This window comes from Physeter macrocephalus, chromosome 9 (assembly GCF_002837175.3).
Source record: "Physeter macrocephalus isolate SW-GA chromosome 9, ASM283717v5, whole genome shotgun sequence".
NCBI lineage: Eukaryota > Metazoa > Chordata > Mammalia > Artiodactyla > Physeteridae > Physeter > Physeter macrocephalus.
The window spans coordinates 15931705-15949646 of NC_041222.1; the positions used below are offsets into that span (position 1 = coordinate 15931705).

At 40.1% G+C, this 17942-nt stretch overlaps 1 protein-coding gene across 1 annotated transcript in view; it reads right to left on the bottom strand.

Annotated features, from left to right (window-relative positions):
• Positions 1-17942, bottom strand: part of ELP1 (elongator acetyltransferase complex subunit 1) — an 83603-nt gene that overhangs the window by 18167 nt on the left and 47494 nt on the right. The window contains exons 21-30 of the mRNA XM_024126129.3: positions 15903-15976; positions 14859-14937; positions 14677-14756; positions 12998-13135; positions 12803-12888; positions 12334-12482; positions 11644-11767; positions 10617-10714; positions 8947-9148; positions 6787-6848 (exon numbers count right to left, since the gene is read on the bottom strand). Of these exons, the coding sequence (XP_023981897.1) occupies positions 6787-6848; positions 8947-9148; positions 10617-10714; positions 11644-11767; positions 12334-12482; positions 12803-12888; positions 12998-13135; positions 14677-14756; positions 14859-14937; positions 15903-15976 (1092 nt within the window). The remainder of the gene's footprint in view (positions 1-6786; positions 6849-8946; positions 9149-10616; positions 10715-11643; positions 11768-12333; positions 12483-12802; positions 12889-12997; positions 13136-14676; positions 14757-14858; positions 14938-15902; positions 15977-17942) is intronic.

Sequence of the window (17942 nt, forward strand, 5' to 3'; positions counted from 1 at the left end):
TCCCACATGCCGTGGAGCGGCTGGGCCCGTGAGCCATGGCCGCTGAGCCTGTGCGTCCGGAGCCTGTGCTCCGCAACGGGAGAGGCCACAGCAGAGGGAGGCCCGCATACCACAAAAAAAAAAAAAAAAAAAAAAAAAAAAAAAATCCTCGAACCACAAAAGATAAAAAGAAAAAGGGACAAAGAAAAAATATAAAATCAACAGGAAAACAAGGTTAAAAGGGCAATTAATACATATCTATCAATAATTACCTTAAATGTCAATGGACTAAATTAAATGCTCAAATCAAAAGACACAGAGTGGCAGACTGAATTAAAAAAACGAGCCTACAATACCTGCCTACAAGAGACCCACTTTAGGGCAAAGAACACACAGAGATTGAAAGTGAGGGGATGGAAAAAGATATTTCATGCAAACGGAAATGACAAGAAAAGTGGGAGTCGCAACACTCATATCAGACAAAATAGACTTTAAAACAAAGTCCATAAAGAAGGATAAAGATGGACACCGTATAATGATAAAAGGATCAACACAAGAAGAGGATTTTATACTCGTCAACATATATTCACCTAATATAGGAGCACCCAAATACACAAAACAAATACTAATAGACATAAAGGGAGAAACTGACAGGAATACAATAATAGTAGGAGACTTTAACACCCCACTCACATCAATGGACAGATCTTCTAAACAGAAAAACAATAAGGCAACAGAGATCCTAAATGATACAATAGAACAGTTAGACTTAATTGATATTTTCAGGACATTACATCCAAAAAAACCCATAATACACATTCTTTTCAAGTGCACATGAAACATTCTCTAGGATTGACAACATACTAGGGCACAAAACAAGCCTCAACAAATTTCAGAGTACAGACGTTATCTCAAGGATCTTTTCTGACCACAATGGCATGAAACTAGAAATCAACCACAGAAAAAGAAATGAGGGAAAAAAATGATTACATGAAGACTAGACAACATGCTACTAAAAAACCAACAGGCCAATGATGAAATCAAAGAGGAAATTTAAAAATACCTTGAAACAAATAACAATGAAAACACAACCATACAAAATCTATGGGATGCAGCAAAACCAGTTCTTAGAGGGAAGTTCATAGTGATACAGGCCTTACTCAAAAAACAAGAAAAATCTCAAATAAACAACCTAACCAACCACTTAAAAGAATTACAAAAAGAAGAACAAAAGAATTACAAAAAGTAATTCATGAAGTAATTCATGAATTACATGAAGTCAGTAGAAGAAAGGAATTAATAAAAATCAGGGAGGAAATAAAATAAAGATTTTAAAAACAACAGAAAAAAAATCAGTAAAACAAAAGCTTGTTCTTTTAAAGGGTAAACAAGATTGACAAGCCTCTGGTGAGACTCACCAAGAAGAGAGAGAGAACCCAAATAAACAAAATAAGAAATGAAAAAGGAGACATGACAACTGATACTGCACAAATACAAAAAACCATAAGGGAATACTATGAACAATTTTATGCCAACAAATTGACAACCTAGAAGAAATGGACAAGCTTCTAGAAACACAGAACCCACAAAAATTGCATCAAGAAGAAACAGATAATTTGAAAAATCAATCGCTAGAGGTGAAATACAGTCTGTAATTTAAAAAACTCCCTACAAACAAAAGTCCAGGACCAGATGGCTTCAGAGGTGAATTCTACCAAACATAAAAAGAAGAACTTATACCGATCCTTCTCAAACTCCTCCAAAAAACTGAAGAGTGGGGAACACTCTCAAAGACATTCTATGAAGCTGCCATCATCCTGATACCAAAACTGGACAAAGACACCACCAAAAAAGAAAATTTCAGGCCAATATCTTTGATGAATACAGAGGCAGAAATTCTCAACAAAGTGTTAGCAAACTGAATCCAACAACACATAAAAAAGATCATACACCACGACCAAGTGAGATTCATCCCAAGTTCCCATGGATGGTTCAATGTACACAAATCAATCAATGTGATACACCACATCAACAAAAGGCAAGACAAAAACCACATGACCATCTCAATAGATGCAGAAAAAGCATTTGACAAAATTCAACATCAATTCATGTTAAAACCCCTTTCCAAAGTGGGTATAGAGGGAACATATCTCAACATAATAAAAGCTATTTATGACAAACCCACAGCCAATATAATACTCAATGGTGAAAAGCTGAAAGGCTTCCTGCTAAAATCTGGAACTAGACAAGGATGCCCACTCACACACTTCTATTCACCATAGTATTGAAAGGCCTAACCACAGCAATCAGACAAAAAGAAATAAAAGGTATCCAAATTGGAAAGGAAGAGGTAAAATTGTCATTATATGCAGAGAGCATGATCCTATATATAGAAAACCCTAAATACACCCCACAAAAACTACTAGACTGATAAACGAATTCAGCAAGGTAGCAGGATACAAGATTAACATACAGAAATCAGCTGCATTTCTTTACACTAACAATGAAATATCAGAAAGGGAATGTAAAAAAACAGTACCTTTCAAAATCACAGCCCCAAAAATAAAATACTTTGGAATAAACCTGACCAAGGAGGTGAAAGACATATATGCTAAGAACTATAAAACATTAAGAAAGATCATTGAAGATGATTCAAATATATGGAAAAAAATCCCATGCTCTTGGATTGAAAGAATTAATATTGTTAAAATGGCCATACTACTGAAAGCAATCTACAGATTTAATGCAATCCCTATCAAATGACCTATGACATCTTTCACAGGACTACAACAAATAATTGTAAAATTTATATGGAACCACAAAAGACCCAGAATTCCCAAAGCAATCCTGAGGAAAAAGAACAAAGCAGGAGGCATAACCTTCTCAGACTTCAGACATACTACAGAGCTACAGAAATCAAACCAGCATGGTATTGGCACAAAAACAGACAAATGGATCAATGGAACAGAATAGATAGCCTGGAAATAAATACACAGGACTACTGTCAATTAATCTTCGACAAAAAAGTCAAAAATATATAATGTGAAAAAGACAGTCTCTTTAGCAAGTGGTGTTGGAAAAGCTGGACAGCCACATGTAAATTGAGGAAGTTGAAACACACCCTACACAAAATAACCTCAAAATGGCTTAAAGACTTAAACATAAGACATGACACCATAAAACTCCTAGGAGAGATCACAGGCAAAACATTCTCTGACATAAATCGTACCAATGTTTTCTTAGGTCAGTCTTCCAAGGCAATGGAAATAAAAATAAATAAATAAACAACTGGGACCTTGTCAAACGTACAAGCTTTTGCACAGCAAAGGAAACTCTAAACAAAATGAAAAAACAACCTATGGAATGGCAGAAAATATTTGCAAATGATGCTACAGACAAGGGCTTAATTTCCAAAATGTACAAACAGCTCATACAACTCAACAACAACAACAAAAACAACCCAATCAAAAAATGGGCAGAAGACATAAATAGACATTTCTCTAAAGAATACATATGGATGGCCAATAGGCACATGGAAAGATGCTCAACATCATTCATTATTAGAGAAATGCAAATCAAAACTACAATGAGGTACTACCTCACACAGGTCAGAATGGCCATCATTAAAAACTATAAAATAACAAATGCTGGAGAGGATGTGGAGAAAAGGGAACCCTCCTACACCACTGGTGGGAATGTAAGTTGGTGCCATTGCTATGGAAAATAGTATGGAGGTTCCTCAGAAAACTAAAAATAGAATTACCATATGAGCCAGCAATCCCACTCCTGGGCATATATCCAGACAAAACTGTAATCCTAAAAGATACATGTACCCCTATGTTCATAGCAGCACTATTCACAATAGCCAGGACATGGAAACAGTCTCAAAGAAGATGTGGTACATATATACAATGGAATGCTACTCAGCCATATAAAAGAACAATGGTATTTGCAGCAAAAAGAGATTATCATATTAAGTGAAGAAAGTCAGAAAGAGAAAGCCAAATACCACATGATGTCACTTATATGTGGAGTCTAAAATATGACACAAATGAACCTATGTATGAAACAGAAATAGACTCACACTCATAGAGAACAGACTTGTTTCCAAGGGGGAAGAGGGTGGGGGAGGGATGGAGTGGGAGGCTAGGGTGAGCAGATGTAAGCTATCATATATGGAATGGATAAACAACAAGGTCCTACTGTATAGCACACAGAAGTATATATTCAATATCCTATGATAAACCATAAAGGAAAATATATAAAAACGAATGTACAGCCAAATCACTTTGCTGTATAGCAGAAATTAATGCAACATTGTAAATAAACTATTATCCTTCAATTAAAAAAAAAGTCAATACAATTCACCCCATCACTGGTCTAAAAACAAAACAGAAAACATCTCAGTTTAAGAGGCAATCAGCAAACTTCAATACCCGTTCATGATAAAAACTCTCAGAACCAGAAATAAAAGGGAATTTCCTCAACACAAGTGGGCTAGGATTGGCAAATTTTTTCTGTAAAAGGCTACAGAGTTAATATTTTAGGCTTTCTGGAACTTCCATCCAGACTGTCTCTGTCACAACTCTTCAACTCTGTGGTTTTAAGTGCAAAAGCAGCCACAGACAATGGGTAAACAAATGGTGGGGCTATGTTCCAATAAAACTTTATTTACAAAACAGGTGGCCAACGAGATTTGGCCCACAGGCTATAGTCTGCCAACTCCAACAACAGCCCTCCCAGTTTCTCACACCTATTAAACTCCCCAAAAAGCTAGCAGACATCACACTTAGGGTGAAAGACTGAATTTCTCCAGCTAATATCACTCATCTCAGTTTAAGAGGCAATCAGCAAACTTCAATACCCGTTCATGATAAAAACTCTCAGAACCAGAAATAAAAGGGAATTTCCTCAACACAAGTGGGCTAGGATTGGCAAATTTTTTCTGTAAAAGGCTACAGAGTTAATATTTTAGGCTTTCTGGAACTTCCATCCAGACTGTCTCTGTCACAACTCTTCAACTCTGTGGTTTTAAGTGCAAAAGCAGCCACAGACAATGGGTAAACAAATGGTGGGGCTATGTTCCAATAAAACTTTATTTACAAAACAGGTGGCCAACGAGATTTGGCCCACAGGCTATAGTCTGCCAACTCCAACAACAGCCCTCCCAGTTTCTCACACCTATTAAACTCCCCAAAAAGCTAGCAGACATCACACTTAGGGTGAAAGACTGAATTTCTCCAGCTAATATCACTCACTGTAGACAAGGCCAAGAGTTAAAAACTCTATAGGGGTCCATACTTAGGGAGATTCCTACACTTTTGTGAGTTTTTACCTCCAGGAGCCCTACCAGAACTTCTCACGGTGAGTACGTATTTCTAGCAGGGGGAAGGGAAAAGCAGACATTTGAAAATACTGATCTTCTTAACAAGACCTGCACTCAAATGATTTTGGCAGAGCCTAATCGAAGTGGGTTTTACCAGGGCCTAACCAATGTGGAGGCAGGGAAATACCCAACTCCAGCCCCCTCTAACCTTCCTGTCCTACCTAAGGAGTGAAAAAAAACTGAGAAGCACTGGTGAAGTTCACAGTTGAGGTACATGCTCACTTAAAGACTGCCAGCTAATCACAGGACTACAGAACACTTCTCCTACCCAACCCCCAGCCTCATAACCATATCATTAAACACCTATTTATCAAATTTGCTTTTACCCAGTATATCACACACATTAGGCTTTTGACAAAATTACAAGGCATACAAAAGGGATTAAAAAACAGTTTGAAGAGTCAGAGCAAGCATCAGAAGGCGACCCTGATACGGTGGGAATGTTGAGATTGTGAGGCTGGGAACTTAAAATCGGTAATAAATATGATAACACCTCTAATGGAAAAAACAGACAACGTGCAAGAACAGATGGGTCATGTAAGCAGAGAGTGGAAATTCTAACAAAGAGTCAAAAAGAAATGTTAGAAATCAAAAGCAGGCATCCTATCCATTTAATTACCCATCTTAGGTGGGATATATCTTCATGTTTTCAGCTCAATCACCCAACATATTTTCTTTCCAGGACCTACTGATATCACATTTTAGTTACCTTCTTTCACTCACTCTTATTACATGAAAGACAATGAAGTATTTTAAAAGCACAATTTTGTTATGCAGATGTGCCCACTAGTGACACCTGTAACAAACACTTCCTCGTCAAAGGCCAAAACTCTAGAAGGCAGGAATCCCTGGTATTAATTGTGTACCTGTGTCCTGTTAAGTCTGTGACAGTGCATAGGCTTTATTATTTTCATAATAAATCCTAGAAGTCTATCAAAAGCTGGTGTAGGTACTTATCTTTATAATCTGGTGGAAAAGTGGAACTCATCAAACTGCCCGAGGTAAAAGAGACATTTCCAACAGAAAGAACGGGAGTGAAAGCCAAAAAAGGGTGTAACACTCCATCACTTTGGTTGAGAAGGGTCTTTTCTAATTGTTTCTACTTTGGCAAGTTAATATAAAAGGTATAACTCCCTTCAGATTTAATTTATACTTTCTACCAAGATTAAGCCACTAGTGCATATTATAATAGAGTTCTTTGGTATTCTACCTCACAGCAAGTGTAATTACTTAGAGATACTGAATTTAGATTTCCAAGGCAAGTCAGCAAGATGGGAGACCCTCAGGGGAAATACTATCTCTGTATTTCCTAAATACCCACAGTTCCTTTAATTTTCATGATCACTAAAGCACGACTGAGAGGCCCTTGCTTGTTGATTGGGGGTGGGGGCAGGGGTGGGGACGGGAGGCACTGAGTTTACCTGGGCGTACTGTTCCAAAACTGTGGCTGCGTCGCTGTGCTTCCTCTGCTCAGCTAGCTTTCCTGCAAAGACAATAAGCATCTGAGCACAGTCGGCTTGCTAAGAACGGTATTCCCAAAACTCAAGTTGAAACAGTTTTTGGTGGTACTATTTAAATCAAAATGGTCTCCTACAAATTGGAGATTGAGCTCTACAGAGTATACATTCAAAGTGAACTGCTTTAAAAAGCATTTTCAAAAGTGTTCCCCAAGACTGTTCAAAGGATCTAAGGCAGGACCAAGAAAGCATTCTCAGGTCAAGTACGTTTGTGAAGCACTGGGTAAGATAGAGTTAAGCGTTCTCCTGCTGAAATGCTTCATTAATATGTCTTTATTGTGTATCAAACTATATACTTTGTGAATTTCTATGAGAGAGACAGGAATACCATGGGGTCCTATCTTAAATGGCAGTTTCAATCAAAATTTAGCATGGGATGTGAAAATCACATATAGTCAAAATCAGTCATGAAAAATGCTTACAAAGGCACACAGAGGGGAAACTGACCTAGCATCTCTCACTAATCCATTTTTTCCTCTAATAGGAAGAGGCTCCTGTTTCTCTGGTTGAGCACTAGATGGGGGTAGTTGGCTTATGTCAGGGGTCTTGCAGTATCTTCAGATCTGAGACTCATTCTCAGCCCAGTTGAGATAATTCCACTATGAGAGGCACACAGAACCCAGAGTTAACTAAGGGGCTGGCAGAGTCACGTCTCCCATTTCATGCTAACTCCAGGGCATATCATCACTGACAAAACCAGGAAGAGTCACCTCCACTGTTTAAATAGCTATCTTTTCTTTCTTTTGGTGACTTGTGTAAACTGCCTAAGTTAAATGTACACAGGAAGTGACTCCACCTTGTAACATTTCTCAAAAATCTTTGACCACTGTCTTCTCCACCTTTTTCTGCTAAGCATCTGGGAGAACTAGGTGCACTCCACTATAAGGCATGACAAACAGCAAGCTAAAAGTTGAAAAGAATGTAAGAGAGGATAACAGACACCAAGAACAGAACTAGAAAATTTAAACTACAAATAACAAACAAGTTTCTAGAGCAGAAGTATCAACGGAGCCAGAATGAAGAGTTAGTAAGACTCAAATAAGGACTTCTCGGTACTTGTAAAAAGAGTTCAGCTTGGAAATTGAAAGGGCTTGTAGAAGAGTCCACAGATCTAATAACCAGAAAATGCCAGAAAAAGAAAAGGGCTAATCTCACACATTTTTATAATCCCAAAGGAAAAAAAACAATGTGAAATTACTAAAGAGAATATGTACGTACATTTAACAGGATATAGTTTGGATTTTTTTTCAGGACTGCTTTTTATGGGGAGATCATAACTATATTTACAAGACTCTCAAAAAGGTAGGGGGAAAATATACCAGCCACTCACTCACTTCAAGCACGGCTGAGAGGGCCAGAGCCCCACCCGTCTCTTCTCCCAGGCACTCTGGGAATGCCACTCCACTCTAAGAAATCAGACTGTGGAATAACCTCACCTCCGGTGCAGGCAATCCCTAGATCCTGATACAGCTAAACTGCCTTTGCTTTCACACTGCTTATACATTTGGCTTCATTTCTGAAAATTGCTATTATGGTTTCCAATGACCTATTGTCTGTATTTGAACGGTCCCACCCCGAAATTCATCTTTACGTTCTCGCAGGGCACATTGCTACCCAGCTACACTGTACCAGGTGTGCCTGTAAAATGTGAGTTTGGTGAATGAGGTAGAGAAAAGTGTTAGCTAGATCATTTGCAACTTTGAGTGTTCTCTCACGATTCCAGCTTTTCCCCTTCCCGAGGACTGGAATACAGATGAGGAGAAAATCCACCTTCAACTCTCTGCCTAAGAGATGGCAGATCCGCACCATGGGAGGACTTGTCAGTGCCATGAGAGAGACAAGTAAACTGCTTTCTTTATTGCGCCATTGTATTTGGGGAACTCTCGTAGCAGTTCAACTTTTACTCCACCTAATAAGCCATTCCAAATTAACCTTTACCCGTGCACATGACAGTGCACCAAGGTATGCTGCCGCCTGACACGTGTCTGCAAAACTGCCAAACAAAAGCACAGAGACACGAAGCCATTAGAGAAGTTATCTGGGAGAACCTAATGGCGTGTTTACCTGCCAGAGTTCTGCCCAGGCCAGCCAGCTGGTCTTTGGTCAAGTGAAGCTGGGCTGCCACACAGAGAGCTTGCTGCCAACTGCCACAAGCCAGAAAGGCGCTGAGAGCTTTCTCGTGGGCCCCACAGCGGGCAAACACGAGCCCTGCTGGCTCACAGAGGTGCTCCTGCAGCAGGTGTTCCCCGTAAGCAATGCTGATGTCCTGGGACAGGAAGAGACAAAGGGTTGGTGAGGAGAGGTGATAACTGTTGTTTTAAATCTCCAAGGTAGGCTGCCTCGGTCATTATACTTGAAACTCCCTGGAAGACTTAGAAAAACCCTGCGGAAGACCAGTGAATTCAATCTTCCTTCCCTTCAAAACCTTACTGAGGATGTGCCATGTATTCATCCAACAAATCATTACTAAGTACTATTCAGGGCAGTGGGAGCAGCACAGCAAAGCAAAAAATAAAGCCAAACAAGCAAAAACAACAAACACCAAAACAGTAACAGGAGCCACTCCCAAGGTCCTGCTCTTGTGGTGAAAGAGTAAGGACTTATAGACACACTCTGGTCGACAGCACGATGGCAGATAGTGGTAAAGGGACAGAGCGATGGGAGTGCTATTTCAGAGGGCTGGGAGGAGAAGAAGCCACGTGAAGAGTTACGGGACAGCATTCCACGCCAAGAGCACAGAAAGCACCATGGCCATCGGGCAGGAATGGGTATGGGACGCACAGGAAAGAATAACAAGAAGGCTGGTATGACTGAAGCACAGAGAGCACAGGAGACGAACAGATAAGGCAAATGAGAGCAAAGAGGCAGGCTGTGGCCAAAGTCACTATTCCCCAGGCTCAGTATTAGGCAGGGAAACAGAGGGACATAACACGGGGTCCCAGCCCTTAAGGAAACCCACAGGCTGGTGGGGCAACAAATCAGTAGATAGCAGATTGACAAATGCCATCCCCAAGGTAAGAACAAGGTGCTCTGGGAGCTCAGTGTTTGGCACCTCAGCCAGGAACGGCTTTCTGGCAGAGGAGACCCGAGAGTTTAGAAGGGCAGCAGGGCTAAAGGAAGTGGAGGTAGAGGGCTGGCAGAGGCAGCTGATGCTAAAGAACCAGGCAGGGGCCAGATCACAGAAAGACGTGTGCAATTTGTGGACAAACTGAAAATGGTGGTGATGATGGCACGGGCTCCGTATCCCAGGTTGGCCACCTCACGTCCCAGGTCCTCAGGCAAGGTGGTTCCTCATTTGAAAATTGTGCACCACACCTACCAGGTTGTTGTAACAATTATAATACATTTAGCTGGTAAGCAAAGTACTGCATATAAGAAAAGCTAAACAGATGTTTGTTCAAACAAAAGAACAAAACTTTATGCAGAAATATATGGGTAAGATCAGCACTCTTCAGGATGATCGTGAGGTTGGGCTGGAGGAGGGGCAGGATGGAAGCTGCCATGGTATTCCCGAGGAGAATCCAGAGACAACGCCTAGGTTTCTGGCCTGGGTAAGTTCTTCAGGAGAGGAACAGGTCAGGGCCTTTCTCCCAGATAAGAAGTTCAAGATGAGGCTAATTAGTTTGAAGATAAACCTTGAAACCAAGTACAGTGTCAGGGACTCGGGAGCCTCATTCTTTTCCAACTAAAGCACAAAGCAAAATCAGGAGAGCCTCATTTCACATGCTACACACCTGGTACTGCTGCGAGTTTGGTGGATATAACTTCAGAGCTTCGTTATACAAGTTTTTATCTTTTATTAAGTTTAAGCATTCTGGGAAGTACTCCGGTCCTACGGGAATAAGATTCATACACAAGCTTGGGACTTGGGAAGCATAATGGATTTCATTTCTACCAATGGTCCCTACATAAAATCAACAAGGGACCTTTTTAAGACCTGCATAATTAGAGTATCTGGAGAACGGGAATGCAGGAGTGTGAGCTCTAATGAGCACCACTGCAGATTCTGAGGTATGAGAAGCACCAATTGGAATCAGAGTTCTACTTAAAAGGAATTTTACACTACCCCTGATGAATGACCATCCAGCCCAGTGTTTGCTCAGCCTCCTTAGTAAGAATCACCTGGGGAGCTTATTAACCTTACACACGCCTGAGTCCCGTCCCAGCCCAACTGAACCAGATTCTCCAAGGAAGCCAGAAGCTGAATGCTTAACAAGCAAGCACCCCATGTGACTCTTCCTTGTCCCCGTCTCAGCCCTTAGGAAAGAGTCATAACTGCTGAAGCCTGAGGCTCCAGTACTGGTCAGGGATGGGGTGAAGCAGAACACCCGGCATCGTGCTGCTTCGACTCCATATCACTGCCAGTCAACACTGTGTCAGGGCACTGCCAGTAGGCACGGCCACTCAGACAAGCTGGGTTTCCTTCAGGTGTCTGCAAACAACACGAGAAGGGTGAATTATCAACCAATTTTGATTTTAAGACACTGAAGTGAATTTTGAGGATGATCACTCTTGACTCAAAAGCATCTGCTCTATTTTCTTAGCTATGGAGTTCCTCCCGTTCATTCAAAGACATTTGCTTTACCCTCAGCTTTTCAAAACATATGATAAAAATAAGGTGCGCGTACGTAATTGTTAACATTTTCAGGTGTGGAAAATTGAAATCAGTTTGTCTAAACTAACATTTGATTACAATTTATACCCTCCCTAGTTCCAAAGAATATTTTAAGTAGAAATCAACATACTAACCCTCACACTTACCACATTTGCTGAGGTGGCCGATGGCTTTTTCATACCGTTTCAAATATTTGTCTATAGTGAACCGCTGATAATTCGTTTCCATTTTCTTAAGTGTATTTAGAAATGGAAGGTATTCTTTGGGATCCTAAAAATCAAAAAAATTTTTTTAAAGGATAATTTTATTGCTTGTGATTATATTACTTATAAAAATAAACATATAATAATTACAGCAATGAAACGAAAGCTACATCATTTTTAAAATATGTAGTGTAGTAATATATTAATTATATATAAAACCAAACTACATAAAACCACTTTTGGTAAAAATGCCTTAACATATGGGCATATTCTCCAGGTTCCCAATTTCCACTGCAAAAAGAAGCTACATGATAGAACTAGGCTGGAATATGAATCATTTATTTCCTTTATAAGAGAAGAATTTGTTCACACTTATGCCTGTAAGCTTAAAAATAACCCAGTAATTTTATTTCGATTGCTCAACCTAGCAATCAGAACACTTTGGTAAGCCCAGAACTGCGTCAGAGAATGAGCTTGGAAGTATGGGCCCCGGAGACTCACAGATCTGCCTCGAGGCCTGTCCTCACAGCCTTAGCATCAGACCAAACACTGCAGTGTCAGGAGCACTCTTTCATACTACGATGTTCGCATAAACAAAAATGAGAAATATGTCTAAGTAGTAACTCCACGTACCTTCTGTGACTTCTCAGCTACCATGAGGACCAAATCAAAGTTATAGGTCCCAAGAGAATGATCATATAATTCATTAACATCGACAAGAAGCAGCAAATACTTCAGGGCCTCTTCAGCACTCACAGCATCAGGAACAGGTGCAGCACTTCCTGTCAGTGTGTAAGAAAACAAAACAGAACGAAACCATTTGGGGAAAAAACCCACACACCTAGCAACATAACCAAAAAGACAAAGTAATACGTTTTCCTGGCAGAACTGGACACAAGATGAATATATTCTTTTGACTCTTCTGTACAAGCTTTATAGGGCAGCATTCAAAGAAATGGACCCAGGTCTTAAAATGGAGACCAAAAAGCCACACGCTAAATCAGCGATGTGACCCTGGTCCTGGTCAGTGTGATCTCCAGAAGACCGAAGACCCGATGTCAGTCGCGGTCCCGATACACACACTCTGTCAACATGTCTCTACCTTGAAGCTCGTGTACCTTCTGCAGCACAATTTCCAGTTCTGGGGTTGTTTTTTTCACATGAGAGGTGAGTATTGATAGGCAGTACCTGAAGTAATAAGTGAAGTACACCAGAATAAGAACGATGAGCAAGCTGAAGAAAAACAACTACACACTTCTGTTATTCAAAAGATGCCAACTAATGACAGCACACGTACTTGTGAGGATTTATGTTCTCCATGGCTGCTCTCATAGCATCACAGACAAGGTCTACTTTTTTCCCATCAGGATCACTGGACAGCTGGACAGTGCTGGTAACTGGTGGAGGGTACATGGTTTTTGTAACATCTTCTTCCCTAAGAACAAGTGTGTATTACAAGGTCACTAACTGAACACATGTCCCAGCTGTGTTAACATAACATATATGTTGGAGTGCTGATGAGATAATAAATAAAAAATGGCTTTTGGAAGACAGTTTAATTCTAAAAATATTCACATATGGTGAAAAATGGAAAAACTTGCTGAGAAATGGAAACATGTCCACAGAAGACTTGTACGTTAATGTTTACAGATGTTACATTCATATAGCCCCAAACTGGGTACAGTCCAGGTGTCCACCCCCAGGAGAATGAAGAAATAAACTGCAGTATATTTACACTATGGCATACTACTCAGCAATAAGAAAGGATAAACTAGTGATACATGCAAAAACATGGATGAATCTCAAGACAGTATACTATATGATTCATTTATATAAAGTTCTTGAACAGGCAAAACTGATCTACAGTGAAAAACTCAAAAAAGCAGTTGCCAAGAGGGTGGGGACAAACAATAAATGAGAAGGGATTTGGGGGAACTTTCTGAGATGAAGGAAATGTTCTCTATCTTGATAGGGGTCAAGATTACATGGAAGTATACATTTGTCAAAACTCAGTGACTGGTACACTTATAATCCGTGCATTTCATTATATATAAATTTGACATGCGGGGGGACCCCGTACACAAAGAATATGCTCTAGTTAATGTTATGCAAAGTGAAGTACTGACAGGTAAAGTGGACTGATGCCTATAATTACCTCGAAATTTGTCTAAAGTAAAGATGAAGGGTGGGGACTTCCCTGGTGGCACAGTGGTTAAGAGTCCACCTGCTAATGCAGGGGACACAGGTTCGAGCCCTGGTCTGGGAAGATTCCACATGCCACGGAGCAACTAAGCCCATGCACCACAACTACTGAGCCTGTGCTCTAGAGCCCGTGAGCCACAACTACTGAGCCCACATGCCGCAACTGCTGAAGCCTGCGCGCCTAGAGCCTGTGCTCTGCAACAAGAGAAGCCACTGCAATGAGAAGCCTGCGCACCACAACGAAGAGTAGCCCCTGCTCACCACAACTAGAGAAAGCCCACGCGCAGCAACGAAGACCCAATGCAGCCAAAAATAAATTAATTTTTTTAAAAAGTGCATTAGGAAAAAAAAATGAAGGGTAGATGGACAGATGGGAAATAGTGATAAAGCAAATACAGGAAAATATGAACTATAGAATCTAGATGGTGGTACAGGATGCTCACTGGACAATTTTCTCAACTTTTCTATGTTTAAAATTTTTTCATTAAAAAGTTAGAAAAAACTCATTGCAGAAAAAGACACCATTTATTTCAATTAATAGTTGTTTATGTACACCTAAAATTAAAGTCAAATAATAATTCTAAATGACATCTTTTAAAGTCTGTTTTAAAAAGGGAAACGATTGAAAATCCAGTACATGTGGCATCTAAGAGTTAGAGATTTAAAAAAATATATTGAAAAGTAATTTTTCTCCTCTATTTATCTGTCTGATTTCCTTAACCAGAAGAGAGAAAATTATACATATGATACTCATGAATTATTCAAAATACTTACTTCAATTCTGTGAAAAACAAATTAATATGATTTACAGAATCTATCTGTCTTACGAAGGTTTCCACATTTTCAAGAAACACCTACCCAAGAAAAGAATAAAAAAAGGATAAAACATTTTAGTTCAGATCATCTTAGTTCAAGCCTAAGGTAAGCTATGATAAATATCAGATTTAGAATGTTACCTTAGGGTTATGATCATGAATCAGATTGAGATTAATTCTCAGTTTTCTCATGCATTCAAATGCTTCTTTAAACATTAGTCTGTGAAGAGACAGAAAATGGACAGAGAGGGCATTTCATAAAAAGTAAGCTCCCTGGACTCAGCATATTTTCATAATGATATAAACCAGTTAAAATTAAGACTATAGGGCTTCCCTGGTGGTGCAGTGGTTGAGAGTCCGCCTGCCGATGCAGGGGACACGGGTTCGTGCCCCGGTCCGGGAAGATCCCACATGCCGCGGAGGGGCTGGGCCCGTGAGCCATGGCCTCTGAGCCTGCGTATCTGGAGCCTGTGCTCCACAACGGGAGAGGCCACAGCAGTGAGAGGCCCGCGTACCGCAAAAAAAAAAAAAATTAAGACTATAGCCCAACCACTACTGGATTTCTACTCTGAAATCAAAGAATGAAAAAAATCAGGTACCAGATTCATTTACCTTCCTAAAAGGTGTGATTTAGTCATCATGGCCGGTTGAGGACTATATCCACACACACGCACACAAGGAAATCATTATGGAACTTAGAGCTACTTTCTTTTTTAACAAAATGTTAGTTAAAATCTTTCCAATATAAAGTTTCCCCCAAATTCAGAGATTCAAACAATGGATCATTTCCTTCACAGCAGTGGCTCAGGCATTTCTGGGTCATAGGCCTTTGTATAAGTCTGCTGAAAGCCTTGGGCCTTCTGCCCAGACAAATACACATAGACACAGGATGGTGCAAAAATCCCCTGGGTTCACAGGCCATCCAAAGCCTATATCGTTCCCCTTAGGCTAGGAAGCCCCGTTTCGTACAATGAGCCTCATGATTCCTTCTGCTAGGAATGTTTATTACACCATACGATGTAAGAATCAAAGTGTGAAGAAAAGAGAGCCTCTGAGAATCTGATTGAAGATATATGTAATGAAAGATTGAAAGACTTTTAAGTTTTAAAAATCTTAATGGAATACTTGCTGTCTTCACACATAAGTCATAACAATAAGCTAACTAATCATATACATGGTACTTACTTGTCCAACCACTTCCGAATTTGAGCTAAAACCAGGGCTCGATGATGAACAACTTCTAAGTTTCCCCTTGGCATCTTAAAATAAATAAATCAAATCAATAGCATTTTTAACTAAATAGAAAAAAATTAAATACCCAGGATATACAACTTCACCTAACTCTTCTTAGAGAACTAACACAACACTGTAAAATGAGCATACCTTTGGCAAAATTTATTTGTGCTCAAAATTTATTTTGACTTTTAAGAGAAGTTTCCCTCTTAGCCTTACTGGGCAGAGCCTGTATTAACACTCCTTTGTATAAAGCTAACAGAGAACTTAGGAAGGAAAGGCTTATAATAAATTAATACAAATGATAAGACAGCTTAAAATATAATCCACAAGAATTCTGTTTGGTATTTACTGTCAAATGATTATCAGAAACATAGCCTGAAAAATCAGCTTACCTGTAATATAAGCTTTGTGTCCTGGGGCACAACAGTGACAATGCGTGAACCCCGCTCCACCTTCCGCAGAGATTCCCCATTAGACACAGGGCTGCTGCTCAGACCTGCCTGTAATGCTAAAGACACCATAGGCTAAGCCTTAAGAATCACTCTCAGGACAAGCCACTCTCCCTTAACTGCAGCTGAAACTGCATGTTATCCAAAGTAGAAGGAAGCAATTAACAACTAAGCCGCACTGCTCTCTCACTCAGTCTCAAGACCATTAGCCCCTCTGATAAACAATCTTATCCCAGAATTTTGCGCTGTCTCACAGAGCCCTCATGCACGTGCCCATACACAACTTCTCAACTGATATGGAAAACACAGGGAGGACTGGGCACCTTCTCTCTGTCTTAGTGTACTGATAAAGCTACGATCGTATCAGTGAAAGAGTCCCTGTTTCCAAGTTATCAACAGAAGCAAAGAAAATAAGTGGGCTTTTTTTCCATAAGAAAATTGTGTGCATGCACACACATACACACTGGGTGGGGGGCGTGGAACACAGAAAAAAATGCGGCCGATTTCCTACGAACCATGAGATGGAGTCCTTCAGATATACAATGGAGGGTTGCCACAGTGAGAAAAGGAAGAGTACAAAGAAGATTGAGCATATTGCCAGTTTGGTGCCTACATGGTAATTCAAAGTAAATATTAGTTATATTAAAAAATTTCCTGAAAACTGTTTGTTTACCTTAGGATGTGCTGCTTAAGGGAGGACCTCCTTCTCTTTGCTAACTGGTGTAGAGTGATTCAACTGAGATATCATGTTGAGATTAGGGGCTAAGTACATGAACTTGAAAAGTTTTCTCCAGTCTAGGACTCCATGATAAAAAGCCAAAGTATGCAACAATCTTAACTCATCAAGACTTCAAAGGACAAATGATATTAGAATGGGACTATTTTCTATTTTATACACTGAAAACTTACTTTTCAATGACACATCTCTCAGGCAAAAACACTGGCAAGTATGGGAATGAGTCGTCAACAATAAAAACTCATCATATACTGCAAAGGATGTGATATTTGAAGCAACCTACAAAAGCCAGGGCGGCAAAGAGGAGAGTTAGCTATATTACTTGGAGCCAAGACTGAAAAAGATCCAGTGTCAGAACAAGCCTTGATACCTCCGTGTCATTGATGAAAAAGCGACATCTATCAGTCAGACCAAGGACACATTCCTGCAAAGAAATAAAATATGAAATTACAAACAATTCTAACCCAACTAGTTAAACCAAACTCTTCTATTACATGGTTCCATTGCCCTATGATTTCACATCTAGGTCCTTGTAATGGGGACTGAAGATGCCTAAGATGTGGTTGGTCCAGTGCAAAGTGGACTATGGCGCATCCAGTGCATCAGCAAGCCCTGCCATTTCTATCTCCTACGCATGTCTCAAACATATCACCTTTCGGCCCTCACTGCCTCCACTCACAGCCACTTCCACTCTCGTCCCTTTCAACCTACTCTCTACTGGGCAGCCAGAATAACCTTTCAAACCATGAAGCACATCACACTACTCCCTGATTAAAATCATCAGTTTCCCAATCTATGTTAAAT